The sequence below is a fragment of the Lontra canadensis genome, unplaced genomic scaffold (genome assembly GCF_010015895.1).
Source record: "Lontra canadensis isolate GAN:19392208 unplaced genomic scaffold, GSC_riverotter_1.0 scaffold108, whole genome shotgun sequence".
Taxonomy (NCBI): Eukaryota; Metazoa; Chordata; class Mammalia; order Carnivora; family Mustelidae; genus Lontra; species Lontra canadensis.
In genome coordinates this window covers 1,310,387-1,337,586 of record NW_022631102.1, presented here as the reverse complement: position 1 = coordinate 1,337,586, position 27,200 = coordinate 1,310,387, and the positions used below count along the sequence as shown (strand labels likewise).

The following is a 27,200-nucleotide window of genomic DNA, read 5'->3' as shown; positions in this document are numbered from 1 at the left end:
TGAGGCTGATTTCTGAGACGTTTCTATCTGCCCTTCCTCCTGGCCACCGTGCCGTGTAGTCCTCAAACTCCCGAAAACTCGAGTGCGGTCAAGCAGCGACCGAGGGGGAGCTTCCCATCAGTGGAGGGAGTCTCGTCGGGGCCTACCGGCATCCTGCGGTGCCTGGGGCAGGCAGAAAGACGTGCACTGTTCCACATTTGTCCTCATCGTCCTGGGGGAGAACCCCCGGGAGGGACCCCAGGTCTGCGAGGCCTGTGCGATGAGCCTTGAGGAGAGCATGGGATGGAGGGGACGGTACAGGGCCCCGGCCGCGGAACTCTTTGGGGGTCTGGGCCGTCTGTGTCGCGGAGAGACGCGCTGCTGCGGGGGCGTCCCTCTGGGATGGGTGGGCAGGGGCCCCAGTACTGACGAGTGTGTGTGGTGTGCGCCCCCCAGGGGGAGGCCTGTCTGGCACGTGTACCTACAGTCTTCGATCGTAGTTTTCTCACTGTTCGTGTGATTTGCTTAGAAAATAATTTGGGGTTGTTTATATTTAATTACAAAAATAAAATGGTGTATTTCCTGCTGTGAAGTTCCCGCACTTGTGCAAAGGCTCTTTTATAAAACTGCAACCCTAGAAGGCCTTTTTCCTACTTACACCAGCCGTTCCTGACCTTTTGAGGGCCACAGACTATTTCAAAAATGGGATAGAAATTACAAGTGAATGTTTCTGCTCTAGGAAATGTCCAAACAGAAAGAGTCTGCCCACTTCCAGGGACCTCTGCCTCCACCTCCAGTACCGGGGCAGGCGCGTGCCGGTCTTCCCGGCACTAGCCCAGGCGGGATGATGGCCAAGTCACTTGACTGTTCTGTGCCTCAGTGGCCCCGAGACCACCCCAGGGGCGGTGGAGAGGACCCGCAGCTGTGGGGAGGACTTACTACCTAGGCCAGAGCCTGGCAGAGAGCGAGCTGTGCACAGCAAAGGGGTCCAGGGCCCACCGTGGGGAGGCCTCGCCGGTGGCTCCTCCGCGTGCACGGCCTCCCTGCCGTGGTGGACGTCGCCCACCCAGACCGGGCGACGGGCATGCCGAGTCCCCGTCAGGCCCTTGTGCCTGCAGAGCGGGGAGGGCTTGGCCAGCATCCGCCACTGATCTGGCCATGTACTCCATGGGCGCCGTGTCAGCAGGACTCGGTCCCCGGAGTCCCTCGCACTCCCTCTGCGTTGACTGTGTAGGAGCAGGATGAGGGGGGCAGGTGGGGGGCGAAGATCACCCTCAGGGTGCGGTCTGGGCGGCCAGGCGCGGCGCGCCCCCCGTCCTCCAGGCGATGTCGGCTCGCCATCAGCCTCATCAGGAGCTGGTGGGACCAGGTTATTCCGAGAGCCGGGAAGACGCGCTCGTCCCAGGGGCTGAGATGGAAGACAGGCCCAGTCGTTACTTACAGAACTGTGGGGGTCCCAGTCCTCCCCCACTCCCACCTCTGCACTGCCCTCCTGCGCCTCTCCACTCACCTCTGTGGCCCGGGTGCTGCGCCCTGCTCCTCTGTGGCTTCTGTCACCTGCAACGTGCAGACCGGGGTCAACTGCTGCAAAGAGCCCACTGCTTCCCCCCACCCCGCATCGCCCCTAAACCATCGGCTGAGGCCATCTGCGGTCCGGGGTGCTGGCCAGGGCACCCACCTGGTTGACGCAGAGCACCGGGCTCCGGAAGGTGCAGCTCAGCCAGCGCAGGGCACCGCCCAGCGCCTGCAGACGCCGGGCCCTGGGGACCGAGGCCGCGCCGTCAAACGCACAGCGGAATGGGGCTGCCACGGAGTCGATGACCACCAAACGGGCCATCCCCCGAGACAGCAGCACAGGCACCTTCTTCCTCACGCACTCCAGCAGGGCGTCCTGCAAGCCGACGGTACATGGTGTCACCGCCTTTGCCGCCTGTGTCTCCCCTTCTGCCCTGCGCCAAGGGACCCCTCATTCCGTCCCCTTCCACTTCTCAAGTTCCCTGTGGGTTCGACAGCCCCTGGGGCCATCACCATGACTTGCCCTTCTCCCGTGGCCCCATGCCAGGCACTGACCCTGGATGCAGCCCCACCGGAAGGCGGACTCGTGACCACCACGGTCCTGGGGTCATAACTGCTGTCAGGCAGGTGTGGGGGCAGCCCTGCTCCCTGTCCAGTGGAGGGATGAGGGAGACAGTGGGGTGGGGCTGCCTCTACTGGGAAGACCCCTGGGCTGTGCCCAAGCAGGGGGGCAGGTGCAGAAGACCCCCCCCCCCCCCGCCAGCCCTGCCCATCCTCCGGGGCCTCAGGCCTGTCCGTTTGGGGCCACCTGCCCTGCTGGCTTGGACTTGGGGCCTGGTGCCAGGTGACCACACACTGGCAGTCTACCCCCGAGTGAAACCCCGTTCTATGCTTCTGTCTCTAGGGTGTCCCCAATAGAGCCTCTTTTTGTGGAAAATGACAGCAGCAGCAGTGGTCTCGAGGACGCCAGCGGTAATGTGAGTTCCTCCCTTCCTGTCCCCACGGGTGTCCCAGCCTGTCCCCCACAGAAGGGAGGGCCTACCAGCACCACCAGCCCCTGCTGGGTGACACGGCAAAACGGTGGGAGCTTCCTGCTCTTGAGCTGTTTCTGGAACCGCGCTCAGGCCACCATGGGTCCCGGTGGCCCTGGCCCTGACTGCGGTCTCCTCTTGCAGTGAAGCCACATCCGGCCTGGGAGACCCAGGACCATGCTGCTCGTGTGCGGCCAGAGCCAGCCCTGTGACGGCCAGAGGACAGCCATCGAGGCTGGAGGGCCTTGGAGCTGGGAGCCTGCAGCACTAACCTCGTCTTCTGTGTCCCCGTGCCCCGGCGCACACAGTCCTACTAATAACCGCACTGCTCGGCGGGGTGTGCGCGCTGCTTGCAAAGCCATGGCCACGCTCGGCCCCTACAGGAGGACAGGGTGGGCACGGCCTCCCTCCTGGGCCGTGGTTCTGGGGAGACCCGCAGGCCAGCCGTGTCCTGACCCCCCGTGGAGGAGGCTGCAGCTGTGGGCCCCGTGGGCCACAGTGTCCTGGGTTACTTCCCCAAGCTATGTGTGATATCCTTTATTGTAAATTTTTTAAAAATTAAAAGTTTATATGCCTTATCCTTTCTTTGCAATTTTTGTAACAATCCTTAAATGGGGGGAAAGCCCACTGGGATCTGGGGGCTCCCTCTAGTCGAGTGGATGTCCGGGGCAGCGGTGCGCTCAGAAGCCGGGCTGCCGGGGGAGGCCTGCATGCAGAGGCCTGCCGTACTCTTTCTGGGTGTGCTGGTTTAGTCTTCCCACCTTTCCTCGCGATCCTTTCCATTCCTGGCCATCCCTCCACCAACTAGTGCGCCACGTGGAAGTTGGCTGGGCCCCGGAGCTGCTCTCCCTGCCTGCTGGACCTGCCCTGAGCTCTTGGCCCTCGGCCCTCTCCCAGAGGGCTCCCGCACTCTTATCTGTCCACAGGCAGGGGTGTATCTCTTCATGGTGCTTCCAGATCTGCCCCCCGCACCCGTGCTGTGGCCAGGTGGCAGTCAGCCATCCAAGGGGCTTGTTGGAGCTGGGGGCCTGCTAGGTCCTGGCCAGATTGCGGGGCTCCCGTGTCCTGACAGGGGGCTTTCCGCTCGGTCAGAGGCAGAAGTAAAACCCAACACAGACTGCTTTGGCTGGGACGGCTGGCCATGGGTGTCGCAGGGTGGCCGGAGAGCAGGAGGCGGTGGGAGGGGGTCCCCTGCAGCTGCAGCCTTTTCAAGGGTCAGGGTCTGCAGGTGGCGTGCTGGGCATCCTCGCTCATGGGCTGCCCTCCCCCGCTCCCTGTGGGTGGGGGGACGAGTCCTCCAGAATGCCCAGTCTGACCTGAATTTCGGGTATGCGATCACGTGGACTTACACGTGTGGCCCGTGGCAGGGGCCTCTGCTGACGGCTACATGGGGTGGCCCGGCTCTCGAGTGCGGCTCTCGCACCGGACTGACTTCCCCTCGGAACTTGGGGTCAGAGGGACACTCACCACGTCGGCCACGTGCTCGATGAAGATATGGTCGCCAAATTTCATCCTGTCGACCACGTCTCCTGGGACGTCAGTCCGCAGGCGCCGCTGCTGAGCAATGAGCTGCTGCAGACGCGGGTCGGGGAAGACGTCTTCCGTGCAGATGTACACGGCCCCTGGGGAGGCAAAGGGCCCCTCCTCTCGGACACGCTGCCCCCTGCTGACAGGATGCACCCCTGGGGCCCCCGGCCTATCTCAAGTGGAAGTGAGCGGGGCCTTTCGGCAATGCCCCCCCTGCACACAAGGGGACGCTCGCTCTGAGGCCCCACTCAGGGCTCCTCCCGCCATCCTGGGCCATACGGTGACAAGCATGCCTATGTGTGACCGGAAAAGCCGGTCGGCAAACAGCAGGCCCCGTGCTCCCGACAGCCCAGACACCCGGAGGCAGCAGCCTGGCCCGGGCCTGGATCCCCACACGGGGAGCGGACCCCAAGACCACAACGAGAAGGAACCGGGGGCCATCCGAAGTCAACCCGAGCGTTGGTGGGAACGGATTTTCAACCATGGTCCCCGGCAGTTCAGTGACAGGAAGAACGGTCTCTCCCACAAGTGGCGCTGGGACAGCTGGGTCACTGCCACCGGAGGACGGGATCGGACCCTCCTCTTTCGGCCTGCGCGGGGGCTGCCGACGCACCCCAGGCTCCGAAGACGACACGGGGAAGCCTCCGCGACCCCGGCTTCTCGGATGTGGCACAACAGCGCAGGGGAGCAAAGGCAGAAACCGGACCTGAGCAACACGGTACTGTCAAGGAAGCACAGGGACGACGCACCCGGAGAAGACGACGCTGTAAACCCCGCGCCCGGGAGGACCCGAGCAGCCGCAGCGCGGAGGCCTCACGCTCACCACAAAGTGCGCCCCGATTCGGAAACCGGGCAAGGACCTGAGGAGACCTTTCTCCACCGGAGCCGTGCGGAGGGCCGGCGGGCCCACGGGCAGAGGCCAGACGTCCCGGTCACTGGAAATGCCAATCAGATCCACCACCTGCCCGCGACCGGGGCTCAAATCCCCACGTCCAGCCCCGGTGAGGACAGCGCGTGAGGGGGCTGGCACGCGTCCGGCAGCCCCTCACCTGCTCAGACACAGCACTCGCACGGGACGGCGCGCTCCTGCGCGTGCTCCCAAGAGCCGCGGACGCCCGTGCTCAGAGCAGCGGTGGCCACAGAAGCCCCGGCACGTGGCGAATGACACATTCCGACAGAACCGTACACACATCGCAATGGGCGAGGGGAGCCCGGGGAGGCCACGACACAGGAGTCCACGTCCGCGAGATGTCCTGAACCCGCGAGTCCCTGGAGCAGGAAGCCGAGCTGGGGCTGCCAGCGGGCAGTGGGGAGGCCCGTGAAATGATCTAGAATCAGGCAGTTGTGACGGAAGCACGGCTTTTTGCGTACGCTAAATAGCACCGCGTCGTACGTTTAATTTTATGGCACGTGAACCTCGTCTCCACTTTTAAAACACGAAATGGCCGGTGTCCGGTGGAGCACTGGCCGCACCCCCCAGGATCCCCAGCGGACCTTTGTGTCCCTCACCTGCGTCGGTCCCTGCAGACCCGGGCAGGGAGCCCAGATGAGCCGGAGGACGCACAGCACATACGCGCCCCGTGTGTGCCTGACCTTTAACTCCGATGTAACCGTGTTTCGGCAGAATCTCAGGCCTGCGGACAGATGCGTGGCGGGACAAGAACCATCCGGTCTGTCCGGAGTGAGCGCCTGACCGTCAGCCTCTCCTTAACCTCTCTGGGCACGATCCAGACTGTACTTCAGCAGAGATGCTGCCTGGAGACGCGCCCGAGCCCCGACCCTGCCTGTCCCGTGGCAGCTGGGAGCGAGCGCGCTGGCCTGTCCGCGGGGAGCGGACTGGGCGGGAGGTTCCAAGCAGAACCGGGTCTGTGTGCAGCCCCGAAGCCCTTTCACCCGCCTGGGCGTGTGGCTGGGAAAGGCACGGGGCCTCGCTGTGCCGCCCTCACCTGCGACAGGCCACAGCGGCATCTCTGGGGTGGCCGCAGCACAAGGTGGCGGCGGGGGAGGGGCTCCACGAAGTGCAGGATTCCAAAGTCTGGTGGACCTTTGCCACCTTTACAAGATTAGGGCTTTCAGATCTCACTGGGTTAAAGGAGTTATTTTGTCAGGAAAATGGGCATGTTGGACCCAACCTTTAATGTTGGTAACCTCGGGGCTGCCTCCGGGGACGTGACCCTCTGAGACACCCGTGTGGGCGGCCCACGGCCTGGCATCGGACGGATGTCCCCAGAGCCGCCTCGGCTCCCCACAGCCTCACGTCCGCTCTTGGTTCTTGGCACACTTGCTTCTGTCTGGCAGATGTGGGGGGCTCTGTGCCCTCTGAACCCCAGGGCAGCCCACGTGCTGTGACATGGCTGTCACCGAGAGTCCCTGGGTGGCATGGTGGCGGTGGAGTGAGACGCCCCCCCCCAGACCAGCAGTGGACGAGGCAGGCTTCTCCAGCGGCAGGGCCGCCTCAGACCGGGCTTGGAGCGAGCATGCAGGCCGCTGAGGGGCCACGCTGGGCCTGTCGTGTCTCGGGATGGGGCACAGGCTCCGCTGTGGGACATCTTCGGGGCTCCGGCGCCAGAATGGGTGCAGCTCTGGGGACCTGCCCTTGCAGTGCCCTTCCCACACCCCCAACCCAGCCTGCACCCGATACGGACCCAGCCTGGACACAGACGCCAACGGTAACTGCTCGCGTGACCCGTCCAGGAGAAAATGGGTCTGCAGGGACCCCCCCGGGGCAGAATGGCGCAGACCATCGTGGAGTGAAGACCAGGCTGGGAGAGCTCCGCGGTCCAGACTGCGTGGCCAGCCCTGCCCTCCACCCTCAGCCTGTCTGGGGCGCAGCCCCCCACTGGGCCCGGCGGACACGCTGGTGAGCACAGGGATCAGGGCGCCCAGCTCGTTTCTGAGCAGACACAAGTCTGGAATCACTGCAGCGCTTTTGTGGCGTAGACGGATGACCCACTTCGAGGCCAAGTGCATCTACCCAGCACCGGTGCCAGACGCCTGCCCCTTAGGCCCTCCTGGGCTGCGCCCTCACCCAGAGACCTAAGGACAAGAGTGACATACAAACACCCGGCTCTGGTGGGAGCAGCCGCTCCACACGGTCGGGAGAGCCCTGCCCGTGGCCAGGGGACCCTGCCCCTCACAGCTCACGGTGCTAACGGGACGTGGGAGAGATTGCAGACCGAGCGGCCCGTGCCCCACGGGGGCGCCCGCAGCCACACGGACCGGCGAGTGTTCCCGGCGCCAGAGGTCTGGCCCCGGCCGCGTCCCCAGCCCACCACGTGGCCCAGCCTGTCCAGGCAGCAGGGTGAGCACGGTGGTGTGGCCGGGAGGGACCCTGAAGTGTGGGCGGCGACGCAGCCATGTCACGTGCACTCTGGTTACCTCACGCTTGGTAAAAACGATGTAGATTCTGAGTGCTTGGAAGACCAGCACAGGCAGCCTGAAAACGTCCCCCTGCCGCTTCGCTTGTGCACATGTCACCCGTGCGGCTAGCAGCGCGAGGGGCCCGGTCCAGCCCCCGCTACCCTGGGGCTGCAGCCCGCACGCCTGCCCCGGAAGTGACGGAGCGAAACACCGCTTGCCGGGCCTCCGCCTCTGTGCCCAGATGGCTGGCAGGCTGGTGGCGTGAGTGTGTGTGTACGAGCGTGTGTGTACGAGCACGTGTGTGAAGCCTGGTGGTGTGCATGTGTGTGTGAGTGCGTGTTACGAGCGGGTGAGCAAAGGCCCAGGAAGCCTCGGGCCAGGCCCGCAGCCTGCAAGGGGATGGTGCCCAGCCGGAGCCGGCGCCGCGCCCGTGGCCCTGGGGCCCCCAATCTCCTGGTGGGTGGAGGGGGGCAGAACTGACAGCAGATGTGAAGAGGAAGGCAGAAGTTGGGAAGACCCCGGAGGCACGTCGGGCACAGGTTCCGTGGAGTGCAGTGTGGCCCCCCTCCGAGAGCTACTGGGCAGGGCCCCCCCAAATTCCATCCCCCACCTCGGCGGCGGGGGGCAGCCACTCACCGGACTCCAGGCCCCCGTGCCGCCGTGGGAACTGTACGGTCAGGCAGAGCTGCAGGGCCAGCTGGGTCTTCCCGGCGGAGCTGGGGCCGGCTAGCTCGGTGAGGCCGTCGGAGGGCAGGCCGCCGCGGAGAAGCCCGTCGAGCACGGGGCAGCCCAGGCTCAGGCGCTGGGACTGCGCGGGGCAGCTCTGGTTCTGCCGGTACAGATGCAGTGCTGGAAACGGAGGGGGGCCGCAGGGGGTGTCAGGCACCACGTGGTGGGAGGACAGGTGACCTCGGTCACATCAGGGGTGGGGGCAGGGTGCCGGCGGGCAGGGAGGAGGTGGTCCTGGCCGGGAAGCTTCTAGCGGCAGTGTCTTGTGGCACCTGTAGGCTCTGGGCTCTGACTGCCCACTCACCCTGCTTCCCGCACCCCTGCGCCGGCTCCCATCTCTTTCAGCCCCAGAGCTGACTGCCCGAAGCGAGGGTCCCCAAGGCTCCCCGTCCGCCTCACAGGTCCCCACCCTGACGGTGTGACCCGGCCCTGCAGTCAGTCCTCCCCAGGCACCAGGGCAGAGCAGACACTCCGCGCCCACCTGTGAAGACGCCGCAGCCGCGCAGGTGTGAGGAGGCCGTTCTCAGCAGCTGCTGCACGTCGAGGCTGGACAGGCGGGTCAGTCTCTGCAAGTCTGGTCCGGAATAATGCAAAACCTCCTTCGCCGACTTCAACTTGGCTGAAGTTACACAAATAAATTACAGGATGGGCTCAGACTAATACAAGGCAACACAGCAAGTTTCAGGACTAATGTCCTCCAAATCCGGCACCTGACAGGAAGGCCCATCGATCCACTCCCCGAGGCTCTGGGAGCCCCTGGGTAAAGTGTGATGACAACAAGGAAGACGGAGGGGGCCTGGCGGGGGGGGTCCCATGTCACAGCAGGAGCAGCAGGCGCCAGAGATGAGGGGCCTCTCCCGAGGGCCCAGAGCAGTGGCTGCCACCCAGTTCCCTATCCCGGAAACATCTCTCAAGAAAGGGGGTTTCTGTGGCCAGGCAGGCCCACAGGTAAGGGGAGGCCAGAGGACGATCCCAGGGCAGGGTGAGGACCATGCGTGAGGGAAGGGGTGCAGGAAGGAAAGCTGCTCCGGGTTCCAAACACGCATCCCTGGTACCAGACTACCGGCCTGGTGGGGAAGGCGGGATGGCCGGTGGGACAAAGAGCAAAGAAGCCGTGAGGGTTACAATGCCAGCGGGAGACAGCTGGGCGGGGAGTGTTACGGAGGGAATGTATCCAAAAGGTCTGGTATTTGGCCAGAGGAGTGGATAAATCAGTTTTGAGCTTGGATAAATACAATACCTCAAACTAGTAGAAAAAAAATGCTGAAAATATACCCAATCGATCCAGAAGAAGCCAAAAATGGGGAACTACCACAAAAAGAAACAGGAAAAATAGCTCCGCATAATAAAGCAGACTTTAACCCCACACCATCAGGAATTACCGTAGGTAAGCATGCGCCGACACTGCAGTTCAGACAGACAGACGGACTGCGTGAGAGGAAAAACAAAGCCAAACCCCCCACAGGCTCTGAAAAAACCAAGAGCCAAGGATGAAGAAACAGGACCGGGAGACCACGCCCGTGTAGGACATCCCGTGCGCTACAGCAGCCCACACGTGTCCTTGGGCTTCTGTGTGATACGACCAACAAGCGTCCTGATGCTGAGGCTTCCCCGGCGAACGCCCCAGGGGACGGCAGGGGTGGAAGGATCCCCGGATCCCGGCTGGTGCAGGGTAGCCGGGTGGGTGCGCCAGGAGACAAAGAGAACGGGTGAGCTGTCCAGCCCTTCGAGCATTCAAGGACGAGGGCCGGGCGCCTGATGGACATACTGGACAATGAGGGCAAAGTCAGTAAGACACACAAAAACAGCACTGGAAAGAAGGAGGCAACTAACAACTTTGGGGGAAAATAACAAAGGTGGTACAAGAAAGGAAACCGTCTTAGTCTCCCAGGTTAGCAGCCGTTGTTCCGGCCCCCATCAAAACCGTAACGGCCCAAACTGTTCCAGTTGTGAGGGGGAGTGGAAGAAGCAGGGTCACAAGCACGCCAGTCGTCATCAACGTGACACACACCCTGTGAGTAACCCTGGCACTGACAAAGCGAGCACAGCGACGTAACCACACGTTTAGAAACCCAGACGCAAACACAGAAGAAACCGGTAATAGACTCGTAAGTGGTGTGCGGAGTTCCCTCTCAGTTTTTAGACAATAAACATATATTTCCTTTGATGAAAATAAAATTAACTTTAAAAAGGCCCTCAGTGAAACACACACACACACACACACACACACACACACACACGACTAAACACCCGCAGCGCTCCAGCGTCTGTCACTTATGAGGACCGGCTGTCTTGGGGAAGGGGACGTGGACAGGCGCTCCTGTGGGCTTGTTTCGTGTGCCCTGTGCATGCGACCCTGCACACGTCTCATCCAGCTGCCTGATCCACACATCAGTGACATACCTTTCTTGACCGCAGCGATGATTCTGGGGTTCAGGTCCAGTTGATCCAAATCCATCTCATGAGCTTGACCACAAAGGTGTGTAACTTCCCAGGGACACGAATTCCAACCCGCTCGCTGTCACCGCAAAGTGCCCAGAAGCCGAGCACAGCAGAGTGAGGGTGGCCTGGGTACACAGTCCTCTGTGAGACGGGTTCCCTGTCAGCCCCAAGGCTGGAGGAGAGACTTCACTGTCGCAGGAGAACCACCGAGGTAAGGCAAAGTGTTTGTTCGAGCAACCACTTGGTAACTTAGAAACCATGAATTCCAGGGGTGCCTGGGGGGCCCAGTGGGTTAAAGCCTTTGCCTTCGGCTCGGGTTGTGATCTCAGGGTCCTGGGATCGAGCCCCGCGTCAGGCTCTCTGCTCAGCGGGGAGCCTGCTTCCTCCTCTCTCTCCACCTGCTGCTCTGTCTACTTGTGATCTGTCAAATAAGTAAATAAAATAAAATAAAAAATAAAATAAAATAACCGTGAATTCCAACACACAGATGGATGTGTTTGAAGACGTGCCCCCAAGTCACCTGAGTCCTAAAGGCCCACACCATCCGTGGCAGGCCCGCTGCAGCCCCTGCCGAGGGGTAGAAATGAGCACGTGCTCCTGCCCCAAGGCCCGGCCGGGGGACCCGGTGTCCAGGCGAGCACCAGGCAGGTGGAGATCACGCACGCTGCGCTTGCGGGAGTGAAGTGTCTTCTACGTTCTCCAGTTTCATCTCCCCCAAGTGTGTTTCCATGGAGAATCTGGAAAGAACCGGGAGAGTGAATGTTGAACCTTATAGGATGCTTGTGAGTTGGGAGCTCCACAACCACCAAGCTGTTTCGGCGGGGGACAGTGGACACTGTCCCGCCCGTCCCCTGGCCAGCAGCCCTTCCCTGGCCCAAGCCCTAAAAGCCGCAGGGCAGAAGCCTGCCCCCTCCCCTGCTGGCGGCCCCACCCAGCCCGGGACCCCAGAGCAGCGAGGCCGAGAGTGCAGCAGGGCGTGCAGGAAGGCCAAGGCCCGCAGCCACTCAGGCTGAACCCGGCGTCGATGTCTACCAGCAAGGCCTCCGCTGAGGGGAAGGTCACTGGCCCTGACGGACGTAGACATCACCATGTTGATTTTAGAGCTCCAAGAACCACGTCACTCGCACCGTCCCATTTGCAGGCCACCCAGGGAAACCGGTCTGGCACCCAGAACTGAAGATACGGTCAGGGATGGCCACGGAGCCTGACGCCCAGGCGTGACCCCACCCTGTGATCATGACTGCGGCTGCAGGAAGGCGCTCACGCTCCCGGGCCCACCCCCGCCTGCGGCAGCGCTCCCAGGCCAGGGCTGAAATTAACGTGGCGGACGCTGGTGAGGACACCCCAGAGGCCCCGGCCCCCCGTGGCCACCAGGACCGCAAACTGGAGAAGGACGGTTGCATCTCCGCCGGGAAGAGGCGCCTGAACCCAGGGCCCGGCGACGGGGACTGCGGCCAGCTCCAAGAGGTGCCCTGAGCGTGGGGAAGGTGTGACGCTAGATTTCTAAGGACAGACACAAGCAAGAGTCCCGGCTGCGAGAGCAGCAGTAAGTTGTCAGAGGGGCTGCGGGCGCCCTCCTGGCTGGGCAGGGGGAGGAGCTTCAGGAGTCCCGAGGCCCAGACAGGAAAGGGGACACCCAGAGAGGCACCACCCAAAACCACCTCCGGGTCAGCAGAACACCCGGACGAAACACCGAGCCGCTGTTTCCAAATTCTGGAGAAAGTGTGTGTCCTTCCCCTAGACCCGGGGAAAGCCCGGGAGTGACCCGCCGCGGCAGGCTGGGCCGGGATCCGGTGCTGAGGAGGGATGGCCAGGCGAGGAAGGCTCTAGCTGAGGCTGCCCGGGCCACGCGTGGAGAGCCGCGAGGCTGGGAGGAGGCCGCGGCCACGAGACTCGGATCCAGACGGGGATCCTGACCAGCAGCTGCACGCGGGGCAGGGAGACAAGCCAGGGGAGCGCAGCGCCTCAGCCTCGTGATGGGGGAGCAGGGCACCGAGCAGCATGCCCACGGGGGCGGGGGGCAGGTGGGTGCCCCGACGCCCGCCTCCCTGAGGGGTAGGGGCCGAGCCAGCCCTCCGGGCCCTGTGCTCCTCCGACGGGCGGCTTCGCGAGCACTTCGGTTACTGCTTATAGGGGACAGGGACCACCACGGCCGCTGGGTGAGGGGACAAAGCTGCCCCAGGGAGTCACGGTCTGCATGAACGTTAGGGTCCGTGGGACTGCGGAGAGCCCTGCGGGGAGGCCCCTGTCCCCGGGCTCCCTCCCTCCCGCTTCAGGGGACTCACGCGGCAGCGGGTCCCACGCGCCGCTCAGCAAGCTCAGAGCTCGGACCGGCCCAGCCACACTCCGGCCGCGACTCGGGTGTCCAGCAGCCGCCGGAGCCTGCAGGAAGGCGCGGCCGCGGGACCCGAACCTGCTCCAGGGCCGGCCCCCGCCCCCGCCCCCAGCTCCGCGCGACCCCCCGCCGGCCGCCCCCACCGCCGCGGGCCCCGCAGCCCCCTCCGCCCGCTCGCGAGTTTCGCCGGCGTGGACGACCCGTGACCCCGCCGGGGGCCCCGCTCGCCGCTCACCCACCCCGCACCGCGACCCCGCGGCCCGCCGCCAGCTCACCCCGCGCCGCGCTCGCAGCCTCGCGCTGCCCCGCCCCTCGCAACCTCCCTCTCCAATACCAGCCGGGCGTCCCGCACCGGAATTGCCAATCAGAGAGGAAGCGGCGCTACGACGCAGACTAACGGACCAATCCAAAGTCTCAATCGTCCCAGGGGGCGGGGCGTGCTTGGGTGCGTCCTCCCTGCCGATTGGTGGCCGACCGCAGGGCTGAAGACCGCGGCTCCGATTGGCCCGCGCTCCGGGCCGGGCGTGGCGATTGGACGCGGCCCGTGTCATCCACGCGGGCAGGGCGGGGCTCCTGGCGGGGCGGGGGTCCGGGCGGCTGGCGAGCGCTGTGGCGGCGTCATGTCCTCCGAGGTGGCCGCGCGCCGCGATGCCAAGAAGCTGGTGCGCTCCCCCAGCGGCCTGCGCATGGTACCCGAGCACCGCGCCTTTGGCAGCCCCTTCGGCCTGGAGGAGCCGCAGTGGGTCCCTGACAAGGAGGTAGGTCGCCGCCGTCCGCCGGCTTCCCGACCCCCGTCCGCGCTCCGCTCGCCCGGGATCCCCCGCACCCTCGCCTGCGCCCCAGGACCCCCTTCCGAGCCCGAGGGCCCCATATATGCGCCCCGGGACCCCCCGCAACCCCCGTCTGCGCGCCGGGACCCGCGTCCGCGTCCCTGCAGCCCGCACCGCTGCTCTGGCTCCTGCTGGCCTCCCGGACCCCCCCACGGCTGCCCTCGGCCCCCCGCGCCCCCGCCGCGCGCGCTCCAGCCCTTCCGGGGCCTTGGGCACTGCGCCCTCCGCCTGGTTCCCTCTCGGGGCGCCCAGGCTCGCGCATCCCCACCCCCCGCGCGGAGAGCGCCGGGCACGGGCAGCCCCTCCCGCCCGGTCCGGGCTCTGCCCACCCGCGAGGTCCGGCGGGGCTTCCGCTTGTTGGTTGAGCCGCTTGCGCGGTGCGAGCGGAGCGCGGGGTTTGAGCAGGAGGCTCCGGGTGAACGGTGAGGAGGGCGTCCCGGTTAGGGGACCGCACCTGCTCGGAGAGGCTGTGGCGGGAGGGCGAGGCCGGGGGAGGCGCCGAGCAGTCCCCGTTGGCCGGGTGGGTGCGGCTCCTTCGCAAGCCGTTCGGTGTCCACAAGCCAGCAGCTGTTGATTGCCGGGGGCCGGGGACAGACGCCCGTGCCTTCTGTAAATCACAGGCCCCGGAGGGAAGTTGGCAGCCCCTGATTGTCGGCAGTGCGCTAAGTGACCCCCTGTGTCGGGTCAGCCCCCCAGCCCCCACAGTCGCTGTCGGGCCGCAGGCTTTCCGCGCAAGAGTGAAATAGGTGTCTGGTGTGGGAGGAGGGCAAGCGGCCAGAAGCTGGGGAGGGGCCCGGTGCAGGGCCGCGGGGAGGAGGGGCCAGCCTGGAGGTCAGTGGCCCTGCCTTGGGCCTCCCGGGCCTCCGCCCCTTGTTGCCCTGTGTGAGCCCGTTCTGTTCTGTTGTACCCTGGGAGCTCCTCGGCGCTCCTCCTCGGAACAGCATGTACCTTTGCTCGCAGGGCCTGCCTGGTTAGGGCTGTGGAAGGATGAAAGTATCATGTCTCCCTCCCGGTCATACGTGAGTGCGAAAGTTACTGCGCTCCGGGAAGGTGAAGTAGCATGGCTCGAGGTGGGGACAGGCAGGTGACCCAACGTGCAGACGGGCGAATTGCTCGCTTCCGCAGTGGGGGAGGGGTGGTTGTGACTCCGGAGGCCTGACTCTGCACCTGTGCACACATCACCTGAGGCCAGATCACTGGGTGGTCGCCCATGTGTCACAGAGGTGAGGGAGTGGGAGGCAGAATTTTTCCATCAAGGACCCCCCACCCCCCCGTAGCCACAGGAGACATTCTGTCCCTGACCAACCCCCCGTGAATTCCAGCAGCACCAATAGGCCCCCCCCATCGCTCAGGGACCTGGTGACCGGCAGTGAGAGCCATCTGGACGGAAGCACTGTGGGCGGCCACACTGGGTTAGCGGCTGGGGTGACTGCTGTCCCCCTGGCTCTCTCCCGCAGTGTGCCGTTTCCCGGAGACACCGCCTGTGTTTTCCTGCCTCTTGGCCACTGCTGACCACAAAGTGACAAGAGGGGTCTTCTGGTGGGTGCTGGTGCACTGGGTGCGAACACTCGAATCCGGGAGGTGTCCCTCCTTCAGCAGGAGGTTGGTTCCGGAGCTGAAAGGGTGGCAGGCGTCGCTCCAGAGCGCCCCCTGCCCCCGGTTTGTCCATGGAAGAGTCAGGCCAGGCCCTGGAGGCCTTCCCGTGGATGGGGGGGGGGGGGGGGGGGGGGGGGGGGGGGGGGGGGTTGTCTGAGTTTCAGGAAGTAGAGTTTGCAGTCTCCTGGGGCATGATCCAAGAGTCCCGAGTTTTAGCAGAGAGTGTTCTGGAGGCAAAGAAAGTTGGCATGGGGCAGGCAGTGTGGGCTAGGAGCCTCCGGAAGCCTTGGGGAGGGGTGCGGCAGCTCCTGCTCTGCCACCAGTCCTGGGCCTGGCACTGTGGAAGGGACGCCCCCCTGCTGTGCACTGCCCGCCGCGCTTCTGGAGCCCCTTTGTGTGCAGGGGGGGCACAGAGCTTGCGGTGCTGGTGGTGAGAAACCGGTTTGTTTATCCGTGGTGGATGGGGCTGGGGGTGGGGGGTTAGGGTTGGGCAGACGGGGCTGGACGGTGTCCGGTAGACCCTCCGCTTCAGTTAGCAGCATTGACGTGTTAGTGGGCGGCCCTCCGTGTGTCATCGTGGCTCTGTTTTCCACTGGGTCACCCTGAGGCCAGTCCAGTCCACGTCTTTTGTACTTTGTAGCTGCCTGAGCCCGTGCCAGGTAGTTAGTTGGGCCTGTGGGGACATCCTTTAAAAGTGTTAAAAATTTGGGGAGCGTGTATGCCGTGCATGCACAGAGAGATGGTCTGTAGCCCTCCGCTTCCCCCGGGGGTTCCTGTGAAATAACCATTGCTAAACCCCGCTGGTGGGGGCTGGCAGGTTCGCGGGGAGCCTGGCAGCGGCCTCGGACTCCCGTGAACGGTGGTGGAGATGGGCTTGCGGTGGGCTCCCTGGGCACGCGGCCGGAGGGATTGTCACGAGCAGATGGAGATGCTGAGTTTCACCCTTAAGAACCCTGCATCTTGCCTGCCCCCCGCCCAGTCTTCAGCCCCGAGTGTAACCAGTGACGACGGCGGCTCTGTGTTCTTGTCCTGACACTTGGATTCTCCGTAGACACGGAACTTGGGAGGGAGCACGCGGGGGTCAGACAACCCCGAGCTAGGAGAGGTGGTGCTGGATGGGGCTGTTGGCGGCCTGGGAAGGAGCCGCGGCTGCGGGAGGGAGACCTCGGGGTCCACCAGCGTCTCAGGCCAGGTGGGAGGGACCCCAGGCGGGCGGAGGCCCACGTGGAGGTGCGGGTAGTGTGACCCGACGTCAGGGGAGGCGTCAACCCAGGTTGATAAAAGGATAAAAAGAGTTACTTTTATTAAATCTCAACCCTGAGTACACAAATGTTTAATATTCTTCACGAAGAAATGCACGGTTCATCGCTAGCCCTTCTACTGCCCCGTGAAAGGCAGTGGCTGCCCTGAGCAAAAGTACACGTGCAACCCACTGTTTGAGTTACAAGCTGAACTAGCCACTTAGTTGACGCAACACCGTTTGGGGTCTTTTGTTGTTTTCTTTGTTTTTTTTTTTTTAAGATTTTATTTATTTCTTTGACAGAGATCACAAGTAGGCAGAGAGGCAGGCAGAGAGAGAGGAGGAAGCAGGCTCCCCGCTGAGCAGAGAGCCCGATGCGAGGCTCGATCCCAGGACCCTGAGATCATGACCTGAGCCGAAGGCAGAGGCTTAACCCACTGAGCCACCCAGGGATTATTATTTTTTTTTAATTAAACATTTTCTTTTTAAGCAATGTCTACACCCAGCGTGAGGCCCAAACTCATGACTCCAAGATCAGAGTCTCCCGCTCTTCCTCTGAGCCAGCTGGGCACCCCTAGACAGAATTATCTTTCAATACAAGTATTTTAAATTTTATTTTCTGTTTGCTTCTGAGGAACCCAAGACACGGCGCTTTGTGAGGGTTGGGGGGTCTGGTCCTGGCGACGGGTTGTGGGGGTCATGAGGGTCAACCCCTCAGGCTCTTCTTGTGCAGTCGCCTTTGTTGACGCTCCTTCAGAGGCTCTCAGCCCCGCATTTTCTGACTGTTCTGATGTGGAGGGGAGACCCTCCGTCACCTGTGTGCTGGGACTGCTTCTGGAGGGGCCCCTCGTGCTTCTGGGGGCTCCTCCTGTGAGGGTCGGGCAGCGTGGCAGGCCTCTCGGCCGCGCGGCAGGGGGACCCTGGGGTTCCCGAGGCACACTTGTTCCAGGGCCCGGGCCGCTCTTGGCTCCTGCGTCCGCCATGGGGCCACCCAACCTGCCAGGAGTCCGAAGCCCCAGAGCAGGTGACGGGCCGGGAATTCCGGCCCCAGCCGCCCCCTCCTCCGCGGTGCGCAGCGCCCCTCCAGAGGCCACCCCTCACCACCAGCTTCCTCCATCCAGTCCGCCGGGTGAGAGGCCCTGGGCTGAGCGCGGGGCCCCAGGAGGCCAGGCTGGAGCCTCCTGTTCCCTGGGCTATGTCCCCGGGAGTGGGGGTCGTGGTGGGCGGCCTGTGCAAGGGCTCAGGTAGCCCAGGGGGCTGTGGGCGCATGTGCACCGTGTACATGACCCTCCCTCAGTCCCTCATGGGGGGCCTGTCCTGGAGATCCCGTGTGTCGGAGCCTCAGCCCCCTCCCACCCTGGTGGGGACCACGCGGGCCGGGCTGTGGGGGGCGGGGGCGGGCCGCACGTGGTTTCCAGGGCCCCGGGCCTTGGAGTCGCCCGGTCTAGTTCGGTGTCACCACTGTGGGGCTGGGCTGGTGCCTGTCGTGTTTGCTTGCTCTGGGGACAATTTCTCAGACGGGGCATCTGGTGTTTGGCCGTATTTTTACTTTGGTCCTTTTGCCTGTTGCTTTCTTGATTTCATTTTCTTTAGATTAAGTTGCTCTGCTGATCGTTTTCAAAGTGTCTTTTCTGTTACGTGGTCAGCAAACTACCTTGTTGAAGGGACAGTTTTCTCAATCTCCTCGTTGCTGGTCTAATGAACTTCTGTGTCACTTACACTGTTAAGGAGCATGTTTTAAATTCTGGATGTGATTTAGTTCCATCCAGAACTTGCCTGATGGAACTAAATCTTGCCTGAACACCCCAGCCTTTTTGCTCGGAAGCGTGCGATGGAGGCAGTGGGGAGGGAGAGGGAGGGCGGCACAGTCTTCCTGGTGTGCCCTGGCCTCGGCCTCGCTGGAGGCTTTCTCCGTGGATTCTGTGGCTGGCACTGCGGGGGCCACGTAGAGCCCGCACCCTGCCGCACGTAGCTTTCCAGAACTCACAGAAAGGAGAGGCAGTGCCGGGGATGGAGAAGGGAGAGGCAGTGGCAGGGGATGGGCAGACGCGGCCACGGTGCGGTGAGCAGCCAGCTCACACTCAAAGCCGCGGGGGACTCCATAGATGGTTCTGGAAGGCCAAGGTGGACTAAGACCTGTGTCCCAGTCCAGAAGGCAGTGTAAGGGCAAAGAGAAAACTAGAGAATGTGAGTCATCGGATCTCAAAAGGCTCAGACACCACTCCCGGTGCGCGGGCTGTGGCCGCAGGGTGGCATCTGGGAAGGACAAGGGCCCAGGCCCCTCCGGGAGTGGCTGCACGAGGCTGGCGCTGCCGGACTCCGGAGCAACACAGATTGGCAGGACTGGAATCTCCCCGGAGCTCGCTGTTTGCCCGGCTTGGGGGAGGCCTCGGCCCAGAAGGACTCGCAGAGCAGGTGGGCGGGGGGTTGAGCCTGGGGGTGGCACGGGCTGGCGAGTGGCCCGGCTGCTCCTGTGGCTGAGGGCGTCTGACCAGAGTGAAGACGGTCGGTGGGGATGAGGGAAGGCCCGGCTGGGCAGGACTGGCTGTCCCCGAACCGGTCCTGCTGGGAAGCCCTCCTTCCTGCCTGGGGGGTGGGGTGTGGGGACCGTTGCCCTGTCGCCAACCTGCGGGGCTAAAGCTCCCCAGGGGTGCGGGACCGGCTTTCCCACTGTGGGGAGCCAAGCTTCCTCCGCGCCCGGACCGCCCTCTGGGGCTTCTGGCAAAACCGGAACCAGCTCTGTGTTCGCTTGTGTTAACCGAGAGGCCTGAGCTCGTCCCCTGTCCTTGGTGCCCGAATAGGGCCTCCTGTCTCGGGAGTGCATGGGTGGCGAGGCCTCCCCTCCGTGCCCAGCGCCCTGGTCTCTGCCCTTCTGGGGCGCCCGTTGCCCTGAGCCCCGGCTTGGCTGCTGTCGTTCCCTCTGGTTCCTTCCTCCGAGGAGCGTCCGGGAGCATTTCCAGGCCTGGCCGTGACCGCGGCGAACCCGCCTCCAGCCCACACCATCTCCCGTCCCGTGCGGCCTCTTCTGCACACACGTGTGGCTGCGTGCGGGCCGCTGCCGGCCGGGCCTGCCCCTAACGTAGCCGCAGCGGCTGCTCCCGGCCGTGCCGTCTCCTGGTCCTGTGACACGGTCCTTGCTTCCAGCACCAGGACAGCCCCAGTGTGGCCGTTTGGGCTCTGACCACTGCCCTGGCTCAAGCACGCTCCAGGGTCCCTGAGATGCCATCTGAGCCATTCCCTGCCCAGAGCTGCTTGGGCTCGGACCTCACTCGTGCCCTTGGTGTCCCCCCACGAGCCCCCACGGCCTGCAGCTGGGGGGTCACCCGGCCTGTGGGGCTCCTGAGCTGGTGGCCAAGCCTGTCGCCCTGTCTCCGTCACGCTGGCAGCCACCCCAGCATCTGGGCTGGGAGGGGCAGGAGGGGCACTGTCCCCGCCGCTCAGAGCTGCGGCCTAATACTTGGTCGTCTTCCCTCCCAGTGCCCGAGATGTATGCAGTGTGACGCCAAGTTTGACTTTCTCACCAGAAAGGTGAGCTGAGGCCACTGGGGGGCGGGGGGGGGCAGGACACATCGTGCCACTGCCAGGGGCGGGGGGTGCCGCGTGTCTGCCTGAGGAGAGCGGACTGGGACTCGGCCCGGGGCCCGAGCGCAGCTTGCACACCCGTGTGACTGCGCCGGGCGCGGCCGCACATGCGGGTCTTGCCCTCCGAGGAGTGTCCCCTCTCTGGAGGTGGGGCGTCCCGGCAGGTGGGCAGTGGGACACAGAGCGGCCCTCACAGCAACCTCATCGCTTGGTGGGGGCTGGCCCTCTGCCCCCTCACCACCGCCCCGCCCGCAGCACCACTGTCGCCGGTGTGGGAAGTGCTTCTGCGACAAGTGCTGTGGCCAGAAGGTGCCGCTGCGACGCATGTGCTTCGTGGACCCCGTGCGGCAGTGTGCCGAGTGCGCCCTCGTGTCCCACAAGGAGGCCGAGTTCTATGACAAGCAGCTCAAGGTGCTCCTGAGCGGTAAGCCGAGGCCTGCGGGCCTCCTCCCGCCTCCCCCGGCCCTCCGCCCCTGCCCCCTGCCGCCGGAGCCGGGGCCTGGCCTGGGAGTGGAGCCTCTGGGGCCTTCTGGGAAAGGACGGACGGTTCCTCAGAGCTTTCGGGTGCACAGAGCCTCTCCCAATAGCCGCGCCCCTGCTCGTCCTCCGTCGCGGCCCTGCTGCCCCAGCTCGGGGGGCGGGGGGACCTGCGGGCGCAGCCCCCCCTGTGGTCTTGCCTGGGGGCGCACGTCCCCAGGAGCAGCCTGGCCGGGCCAGGGAGGGCGAGGCGTGAGAGGAGCCGCCGTGCTCTCACGTTTGTTCTTCTGCTCCCAGGAGCCACCTTCCTCGTGACCCTGGGAGACACCGAGAAACCAGAGACGATGGTTTGCCGTCTGTCCGCCAACCAGAGGTAAGAGGCAGGGCACCGCTCGGCAGGGATGGCACTATCGCCGTGACCCCGGCTGATGTGCTGTGGTCGCTCTGCTCCCTAGGTACTTGCTTCTGGAAGGGGACAGCCGCCACGAGATTGAAATCGCGCGCATCTCGGCGGTGCAGGTCCTCACGGAAGGCTTCCCGGCCGGAGGTGAGCGCCGCACGGGCGGGGAGGGCGGCGCGGTGTGCGGGACCGGGTCTCGGGGCCTCGTGCTCGGCCCGGCTGCGGGTCCCGGGGAGGCCCGCCCGGTGTCCTCCTGGGCTTGTGTTTAGTGTCTTCAGGAACCTGCCAGGTAAACGGGGCTGCATGTGTCCGGCAATGAAGCCGGAGCTGCCCGGACGCGCCCCGTTGCTGTTGGCCTCGCGCCAAGGCTGAGGCTCCCGGCGCCCCGGGCGTCACCCTCGTGCTCAGAAGCCCTGAGCGGTGGCTCGTTGGGAACCGGGGCTTCTGCTCCTGTCAGGTGTCCGTGAAGTGAGATCCCCTCACGTTTCCCTGGGGAGCTTCCAGAGCCTTTCGGCCCGTCCGGATCTTTCCATCTCGCTCTGCGCTTCGGTAGCGGCTTTCCGTGGGAGAGTCCGCGCCCGGCGTGCAGCGTGCAGAGCGCCCACGCGACTGACTCCCTCTCGCTCTGTTTTCTGACGGGCGCTCGTTCTCTCTCCTGCCTGCCTACCTTCTTGACGTAGAGAAAGACTCTCTCGCTTACACCAGCCTCCTGGGGAGCCAGCCCGTCTCTGAAGGTCAGCCGCGCGCCACTCTCCCCCGCAGCTCCGGGATCGCGCCCCGGGCTCTTTCATGTGTGCCCGCGGTTCTGCGTGTGTGGATCCGCGCCGCTTCCGAAATAAGATCTCGTTGGAGAGCGAGCGCGGGGGAGGGGCAGAGGGCGAGGGAGGAGCAGGCCCCTGCCCAGCAAGGAGCCCGATGCGGGGCTCGTTCCAGTTGACTTGAAAGGGGTCGGCCCAGACGTGGGTGTGCGCCGCGCCAACGAAGTATCCCACTGGCAGGAATGTAGTTCGTTTGCTCCGTTTCACAATCCCGAGGGCGCAGCTTTCCCCAGTATTTCGCAGCCGCGCGTCCCCGAGCTGGCCACGTCCGGGGCGGCGGGACGCTGGGGGCGGCCTCCCTCCTGGACACTCCTGTGCCTTCTGGCCTGCTCTGCGCCTCCGTGTGAGCCCCCGAGTGGGCAGTGTTCCCCGCCTCTGCCCCGTGCACAGGGTGTGACGCCAGCACCACGCCGGCTGCCTGGGGCAGGTGGGAGTCGCAGACACACAGGTACAAAGGGCAGGGCGTGGAGAAGCTGGGGGGCAGCTCGGGCGCCCCTCTGCCTGCCTCCTGCTAGGGAGCCCCGCCCAGGCCAGGGAGAAGGCCGCCCCCTAGTGGCCTGCTGAAGCCCCGTCTTCTTTCCGGGGCCGCATGCCCCCTTCTGGCAGTTTTGCAGGTGCAGTGAGCCCCGCTCTGTTGGAAGTTTTTTTGTTTTTTTTTAAAAGACTTTATTTCCTTGACAGAGAGATCCCCAGCAGGCAGAGAGAGGAGAACGCAGGCTCCCTGCCGGAAGTTTTTTAAAAGCCGAGAACGCGGTCTTCCCCCGGGGTGGGTGGCAGGGGCGGCACAATTCCCAGCGGGCGGCAGTCCGAGGAGCTGCTGGGCGGTGGCCGTTCTCGGCTTTGCCAGCTCCGCGGATTCTCACAAAGGGCAGGAGCAGCCAGAGGCGACGGGAAACAGCTGGGGCCGTGTGCCACGTAAAGCCAGAGCATGGTTGGTGCCCCCCTCCCAGAGAAGTGGGCACTCCCATAGGGGCCCGGTCAGGGACTGGCCTGGCGACACGCAGACGGAACGGGGCTCGTGAGAGGTTAGCTGAGGTGGCCGGGACAGTGCTTGACCGTTGCCATCGTCTGGTGGCCAGGCCCCCTCAGCCGTCCAGTGCCATCCCCAGTCCACAGGCCTGGGGGAAAGGCAGGCGCTCAGGTCGGACCCCGAGATCCGTGTCTGGCGGAAGGACTCTTCCGTGGCCGGACTCCTGCTCAGAACGGAATCCTCATCCCGCATCGCAAAGTCGAAAAGCCGTAGGTAGACTTCGCCGTGAGGCTCGGCGTGCGCGGGCTTCTCTGACTAGCCGCGACTGAGCGCGCTGGCCTGTTCGTGAGTGGCGGGTCCTCGAGCTGCCGGCCTGGCCTGTGGGGGCTGCTCCCCGCCAGGGCATCTTCGCAGGCGCTCGCGCACGCGGGGGGTGTCGGCACTCCTCTGGGCCTTGCTATGGCCGGTGTGCCACGGCCGTGCGGGCCTGGCACGCGCACGGAGCCAGCCAGTTGTGGGGGCTTCCCACCCGCAGGAGTCCCCACGTGGGACTGGCTGTCGCAGTCGCGGTTCACTGGGCTCAGGGACGGGGTGTGATGCGTCCGGGGCCCTGGAGGGCCACTCCGGGAGATTTCTTGCCCGTCCTGTGAATCCAGGGTGGTCCACCAGAGGGCCTCCGGCGCCAGCGTGAGGGGTGGGAGGCAGGCGCGCGAGGCCGGGTGGAATCCTGGGTGGGGAATCCTGGGTGGTTGGGGTCCCCGTGGGCCTTCTTACTTTGTCTCCCTTTTCCAGGAGGCAACGTACGGGCCACAGGCATGTCCCTGCAGTATGCAGCACCAGGGGCAGAGGGCACGACCCAGCTGAAGCTGACGGCCGGGGAGGACGCCAGCGCCAGCCGAAGGCAGTCGACAGCGTGGCTGGCGGCCATGCACAAGGTACTTGGGCCGAGGCAGGCAGGGGCGCACGGGGTGGGGTGGGGGGGCTGGACCGTTCTGCTTCGAGCGTGGGCCCACCTTTCCCCGAGGCGGCCCTGCCAGCCGCGGAGTGGGTGCCCACACCAGCTCCAACCAGGCACAGGCCCAAGCACGCTTCTCTGGCCCCGTTCTAGGCCACCAAGCTCCTGTACGAGTCACGGGACCAGTAACCGCGCAGGATGGCCCGTCGGCGTGGAACCGCGGGGCCTGCTCTCCGCACGCACAGGCAACTAACCCGCCACGGGCTGGGAAGCGCAGCCCGAGTGTCGGGGAAGCGAGCGCTTGCTTAGCCAGTGCAGGTTCACAGTTTACTGATGCCCTGAACGGCCTCACGCTTTAGAGTTCGTCACCTTGTCGATACTTACCGGGAGGTGGGAGAGGTGGAGTCACACTACTGCCAACTATTTTTAGCATACCTTAAGCCACGTTTTTATGGGTGCCCAAGTTTACTAGAAGGTTCTGGTCCCTCCGTGGTCCCTGGCAGCACGAGGACACACGCTGCTTTCTGGGTGGCCCGAGCCCGATCGTAGACCGCTCGCTTCCCGAATCACTAACCTGGGCTACGAGCAAACCTTTGATACACACTGAGGGGGAAGAGCCAGCTTTGCTTTTTGTACTTTTCACTTACCGTTTCACTTTATTAAAGTAATTGTACAACAATTTGTATATAAAGCTTATGATTAAAACCTATTTTGAAAATACGGATCGGGTCTCGCCTCACCATGTCCCCAAGCCCCCGCGCTTTCCCGCTGCCGCCCCGTCGGGCTCCCAAACACAAGACTCGCAGCCGCGGGGGAGAGACAGGCTTTATTGGGCGTCGTTACAGGGCGGCCGCGGCGGGGAGCTCGCGGCGAGGAGGGGCTCCTGGTAGGGGGTTGGCGGCCCGGCACACAGTCCGTGCTTGAGGGGGCCTGGCTACAGCAGCGGCTCTACAGTTAAATTATACACAGGACTCATACATGGAAAATAAAGCCTAAGGGCCTGGCTTTTAATGAGAAAAAAACATTTCCGATATTATTCTGGTAGTTTCGAATGGTCTAGTCAAAAAATACTTTTGGTATAGAAAAGTCTGTGCGTACAGTTCCACCTGGAGTCTGGACTGGGCCAAGGTTATCACATCACAGCAGGCCCACGCTGCCTCCCTGCTGTGCAGCCCCCCCCCCCCCCACGTGTGCCCCACCCCGGCCGTGGGTGGGCTGCTGCAGGGAAGGCAGTGCTGTGAGCAGAGGAGGGGACAGTGCCATCTGGGGGCTCCTGTTTGCCGCTTGGTATTAAGGGCTCTGGCACCTGGGCCGTGGTGGCCCGGTCCAGCACCATCGGCCTGCATGAGGGTGACTGACAGCAATGCCCGGGACACACGCATCAAGCACCACCACTGACAAGTTTCCATACAGGGGCTCCTTTGGTAGGGGAAGGAAGAGATGTGCGTGGTGAGGGTGGCAAGGGTGGTGGGGTTGCTAGGACTTCCGGTGACAGGAGGGCAGGCTCGAGCAGAGGGCACACCTCACTGTGGGTGCAAGTTTTCAGTGTTGGGGTGGGGGTGACACTGGGAACGAGGGACGGTCTTGGCGCCAAGTCAGTAAGAGGGTTCATCTTCATTGGCAATCAGCCAGGGATAAATTATAGGGCTGCTTATTGGCAAAAGGGACAGTTGTTTAGAAAGCTGGATATTTATTTGGATTTACAGTAATTGGCAAAATTCAGTCTTCTTGGAGGCAAAAGTACCTCTCCCAGTTAAGGGCAAACTGAAGACAGGGCCTCACCCAGAAGCTGCGGGAATTTCACATCGCGGACGCCGTCTGCTAAAGTGAGCACCATTATCAACCGTGTCCGGCTTCAGCTTTCCTGGAGAAACGGCGGAGCGACCTCTCTGGCGGCCCCTCGGCTGGCGAGCCCGGGCAGTGCTCCAATGGCAAGTTCAGGCCAGCGTGCGCTGTCGGGGTTTGATCCGCGGATACAACTGGGAATCAATGGGGACAGTCAGGACAAGGCCATGGTCCCACTGAGCAGGAAGGGGCGCCCAGAGGGCCGCACGGCCAGCCGCCCTGTCAGGCCACCTGCCACCCCAGGTCCCGACTCCCTTTATAAGCTGTGCCCCCGCCAAGGGCAGCCTCTCCCAGCACCGGGTACCATCGAGAACCCGCGCTGCTGGCTGGAAGGCTCCCCGGTGCACTTTGGCACCAGGAAAGGCGCACCCTCCCGCCTAGCTAGGCATGTGGGCCGAGCGCAGGCGCACCTGCTCTGTCGCGGGGTGGAGGACAGTTACCAACGCCACAGAGGGAGCAGCTGGCCCGCTCCCCACCCGGGGACGCTCCCACCCAGAGACCTGTCAGGACTGCAGACAGTTGTGACGGGGCGGCGGGGGGGGCTGCTCGCCAAAGCTCCTGTGTCAGGGCGCTTGTGGCTCCACAGCACCCACCCCTGCGGCCCCTATGGTGTGGTGTCCCCACCGGCCAGAGCCTCCTGCCGCCGCTGCAAACTCGTCCACTAACACAGATGACACTGAGGGTGGCAAATGGCCATCTCTCCCCACAGGATCTGCCCCCACATGGAACCCCAGACGGGAAAAAGGGGACAGGACCCCCAGGCTGCCCAGGCCGACCCCAGAGCAGCGAGCGCACAGTGCTCACCCCCAGCAGGTTCTTGGGCACGTAGCCCTCCCGGTCCCCGAGGCGAGCCCACCACCACTCCGTCTCGCTCTCGTCTTTGCGCCGCAAGATGGTGATGGCGTCCCCCTCGTGGAAGGACAGCTCATCGCTGTTCTGGGCCTCGTAGCCCCACAGGGCATACACCACTCCTTTGTTCATCACGCCTAGCTTCTCCTGCACCCCTGGGATGAGAGAGCAAGCAAGTGGTCAGGGGGTGGCAGGGCCCCCCATGCTCTCCCCACCCTGTCTCTGCATGGCAGGAGTCCGGCTCCTGGAGTGCTGGGGCCTGAGGCAAAGGACGAGGGGCTCCCTAAGGTCATCCTTACAACTCCCACTGGGGACAATTTCCCAAAAGTCAACTAAGCCGTTGCCTGACTGCCCCTGGGTATGGGGAGCCCCCACAGTGGCGGCCGCCACTCCCTGCCGCCACACCACGGCCACCAAGCCGGCTCCTGCCTGGAGTGACTGCAGGGTCCCTGAGAAGAGCTGGGGGCTGACGGCCCCGCCACCTGCTGCCGTCCTTCTCCTCGCATGGCTATTACTGCGAGTGGGGCCTCGGGAGCCTGGGGCCCACTTCCCTTTGTCACGGTGTCCCCAGGGCCAAGTGTAGGGCTAGGCCCGAAGGTTCTCGAGTTAGGTGTGGAGGAGACGACCCGCAGGTGTTTAACCCCAGGGCAGAGGGCTGCTCCGATCCCGAAGTCTGACCCCCTGCTCAAGTGGCTTACGCCAGAACGAGGCTTGCTCCTC

The 27,200-nt window shown here is 64.2% G+C and overlaps 4 protein-coding genes across 13 annotated transcripts in view; 2 read left to right on the top strand and 2 right to left on the bottom strand.

The window, feature by feature from the left end:
* The window catches only part of KLC1 (kinesin light chain 1), a 57,134-nt gene extending 54,031 nt beyond the window's left edge, over positions 1-3,103 (top strand). For all 7 annotated transcript variants that reach the window (XR_004380512.1, XR_004380511.1, XM_032839599.1 and 4 more), the window contains 2 exons: positions 2,399-2,471; positions 2,670-3,103. Coding sequence is in view for 5 of the 7 variants with exons in the window: in XM_032839599.1 (XP_032695490.1) it covers positions 2,399-2,471; positions 2,670-2,672 (76 nt within the window). In the remaining 2 variants the exon portion in view is untranslated. The remainder of the gene's footprint in view (positions 1-2,398; positions 2,472-2,669) is intronic.
* On the bottom strand, positions 808-10,793 carry XRCC3 (X-ray repair cross complementing 3). Its single transcript, XM_032839610.1, has 7 exons — positions 10,545-10,793; positions 8,623-8,760; positions 8,049-8,261; positions 3,993-4,147; positions 1,658-1,870; positions 1,490-1,536; positions 808-1,387 (listed from the first exon to the last, which is right to left on the bottom strand). The coding sequence occupies exons 1-7, from the start codon at positions 10,597-10,599 to the stop codon at positions 1,159-1,161; spliced, it is 1,050 nt and encodes a 349-aa protein (XP_032695501.1). The 5' UTR covers positions 10,600-10,793; the 3' UTR covers positions 808-1,158.
* A 2,691-nt stretch (positions 10,794-13,484) lies between these two features.
* On the top strand, positions 13,485-24,507 carry ZFYVE21 (zinc finger FYVE-type containing 21). 3 transcript variants are annotated; one of them, XM_032839622.1, is made up of 8 exons: positions 13,485-13,676; positions 20,062-20,112; positions 20,422-20,590; positions 20,941-21,016; positions 21,099-21,190; positions 21,724-21,777; positions 23,624-23,766; positions 23,940-24,507. In XM_032839622.1, the coding sequence occupies exons 1-8, from the start codon at positions 13,539-13,541 to the stop codon at positions 23,973-23,975; spliced, it is 759 nt and encodes a 252-aa protein (XP_032695513.1). In that variant the 5' UTR covers positions 13,485-13,538; the 3' UTR covers positions 23,976-24,507. The 3 variants fall into 3 exon arrangements, with proteins under 3 accessions (XP_032695513.1, XP_032695515.1, XP_032695514.1); XM_032839624.1 differs by lacking the exon at positions 21,724-21,777 and having other exon boundaries at positions 21,099-21,186; positions 23,620-23,766; XM_032839623.1 differs by lacking the exon at positions 21,724-21,777.
* Positions 24,508-25,459: 952 nt separating this feature from the next.
* The window catches only part of PPP1R13B (protein phosphatase 1 regulatory subunit 13B), an 89,231-nt gene continuing 87,490 nt past the window's right edge, over positions 25,460-27,200 (bottom strand). For both annotated transcript variants that reach the window (XM_032839706.1, XM_032839707.1), the window contains exons 16-17: positions 26,436-26,635; positions 25,460-25,765 (exon numbers count right to left, since the gene is read on the bottom strand). In XM_032839706.1, the coding sequence (XP_032695597.1) occupies positions 25,724-25,765; positions 26,436-26,635 (242 nt within the window). In that variant the 3' untranslated portion in view covers positions 25,460-25,723. The remainder of the gene's footprint in view (positions 25,766-26,435; positions 26,636-27,200) is intronic.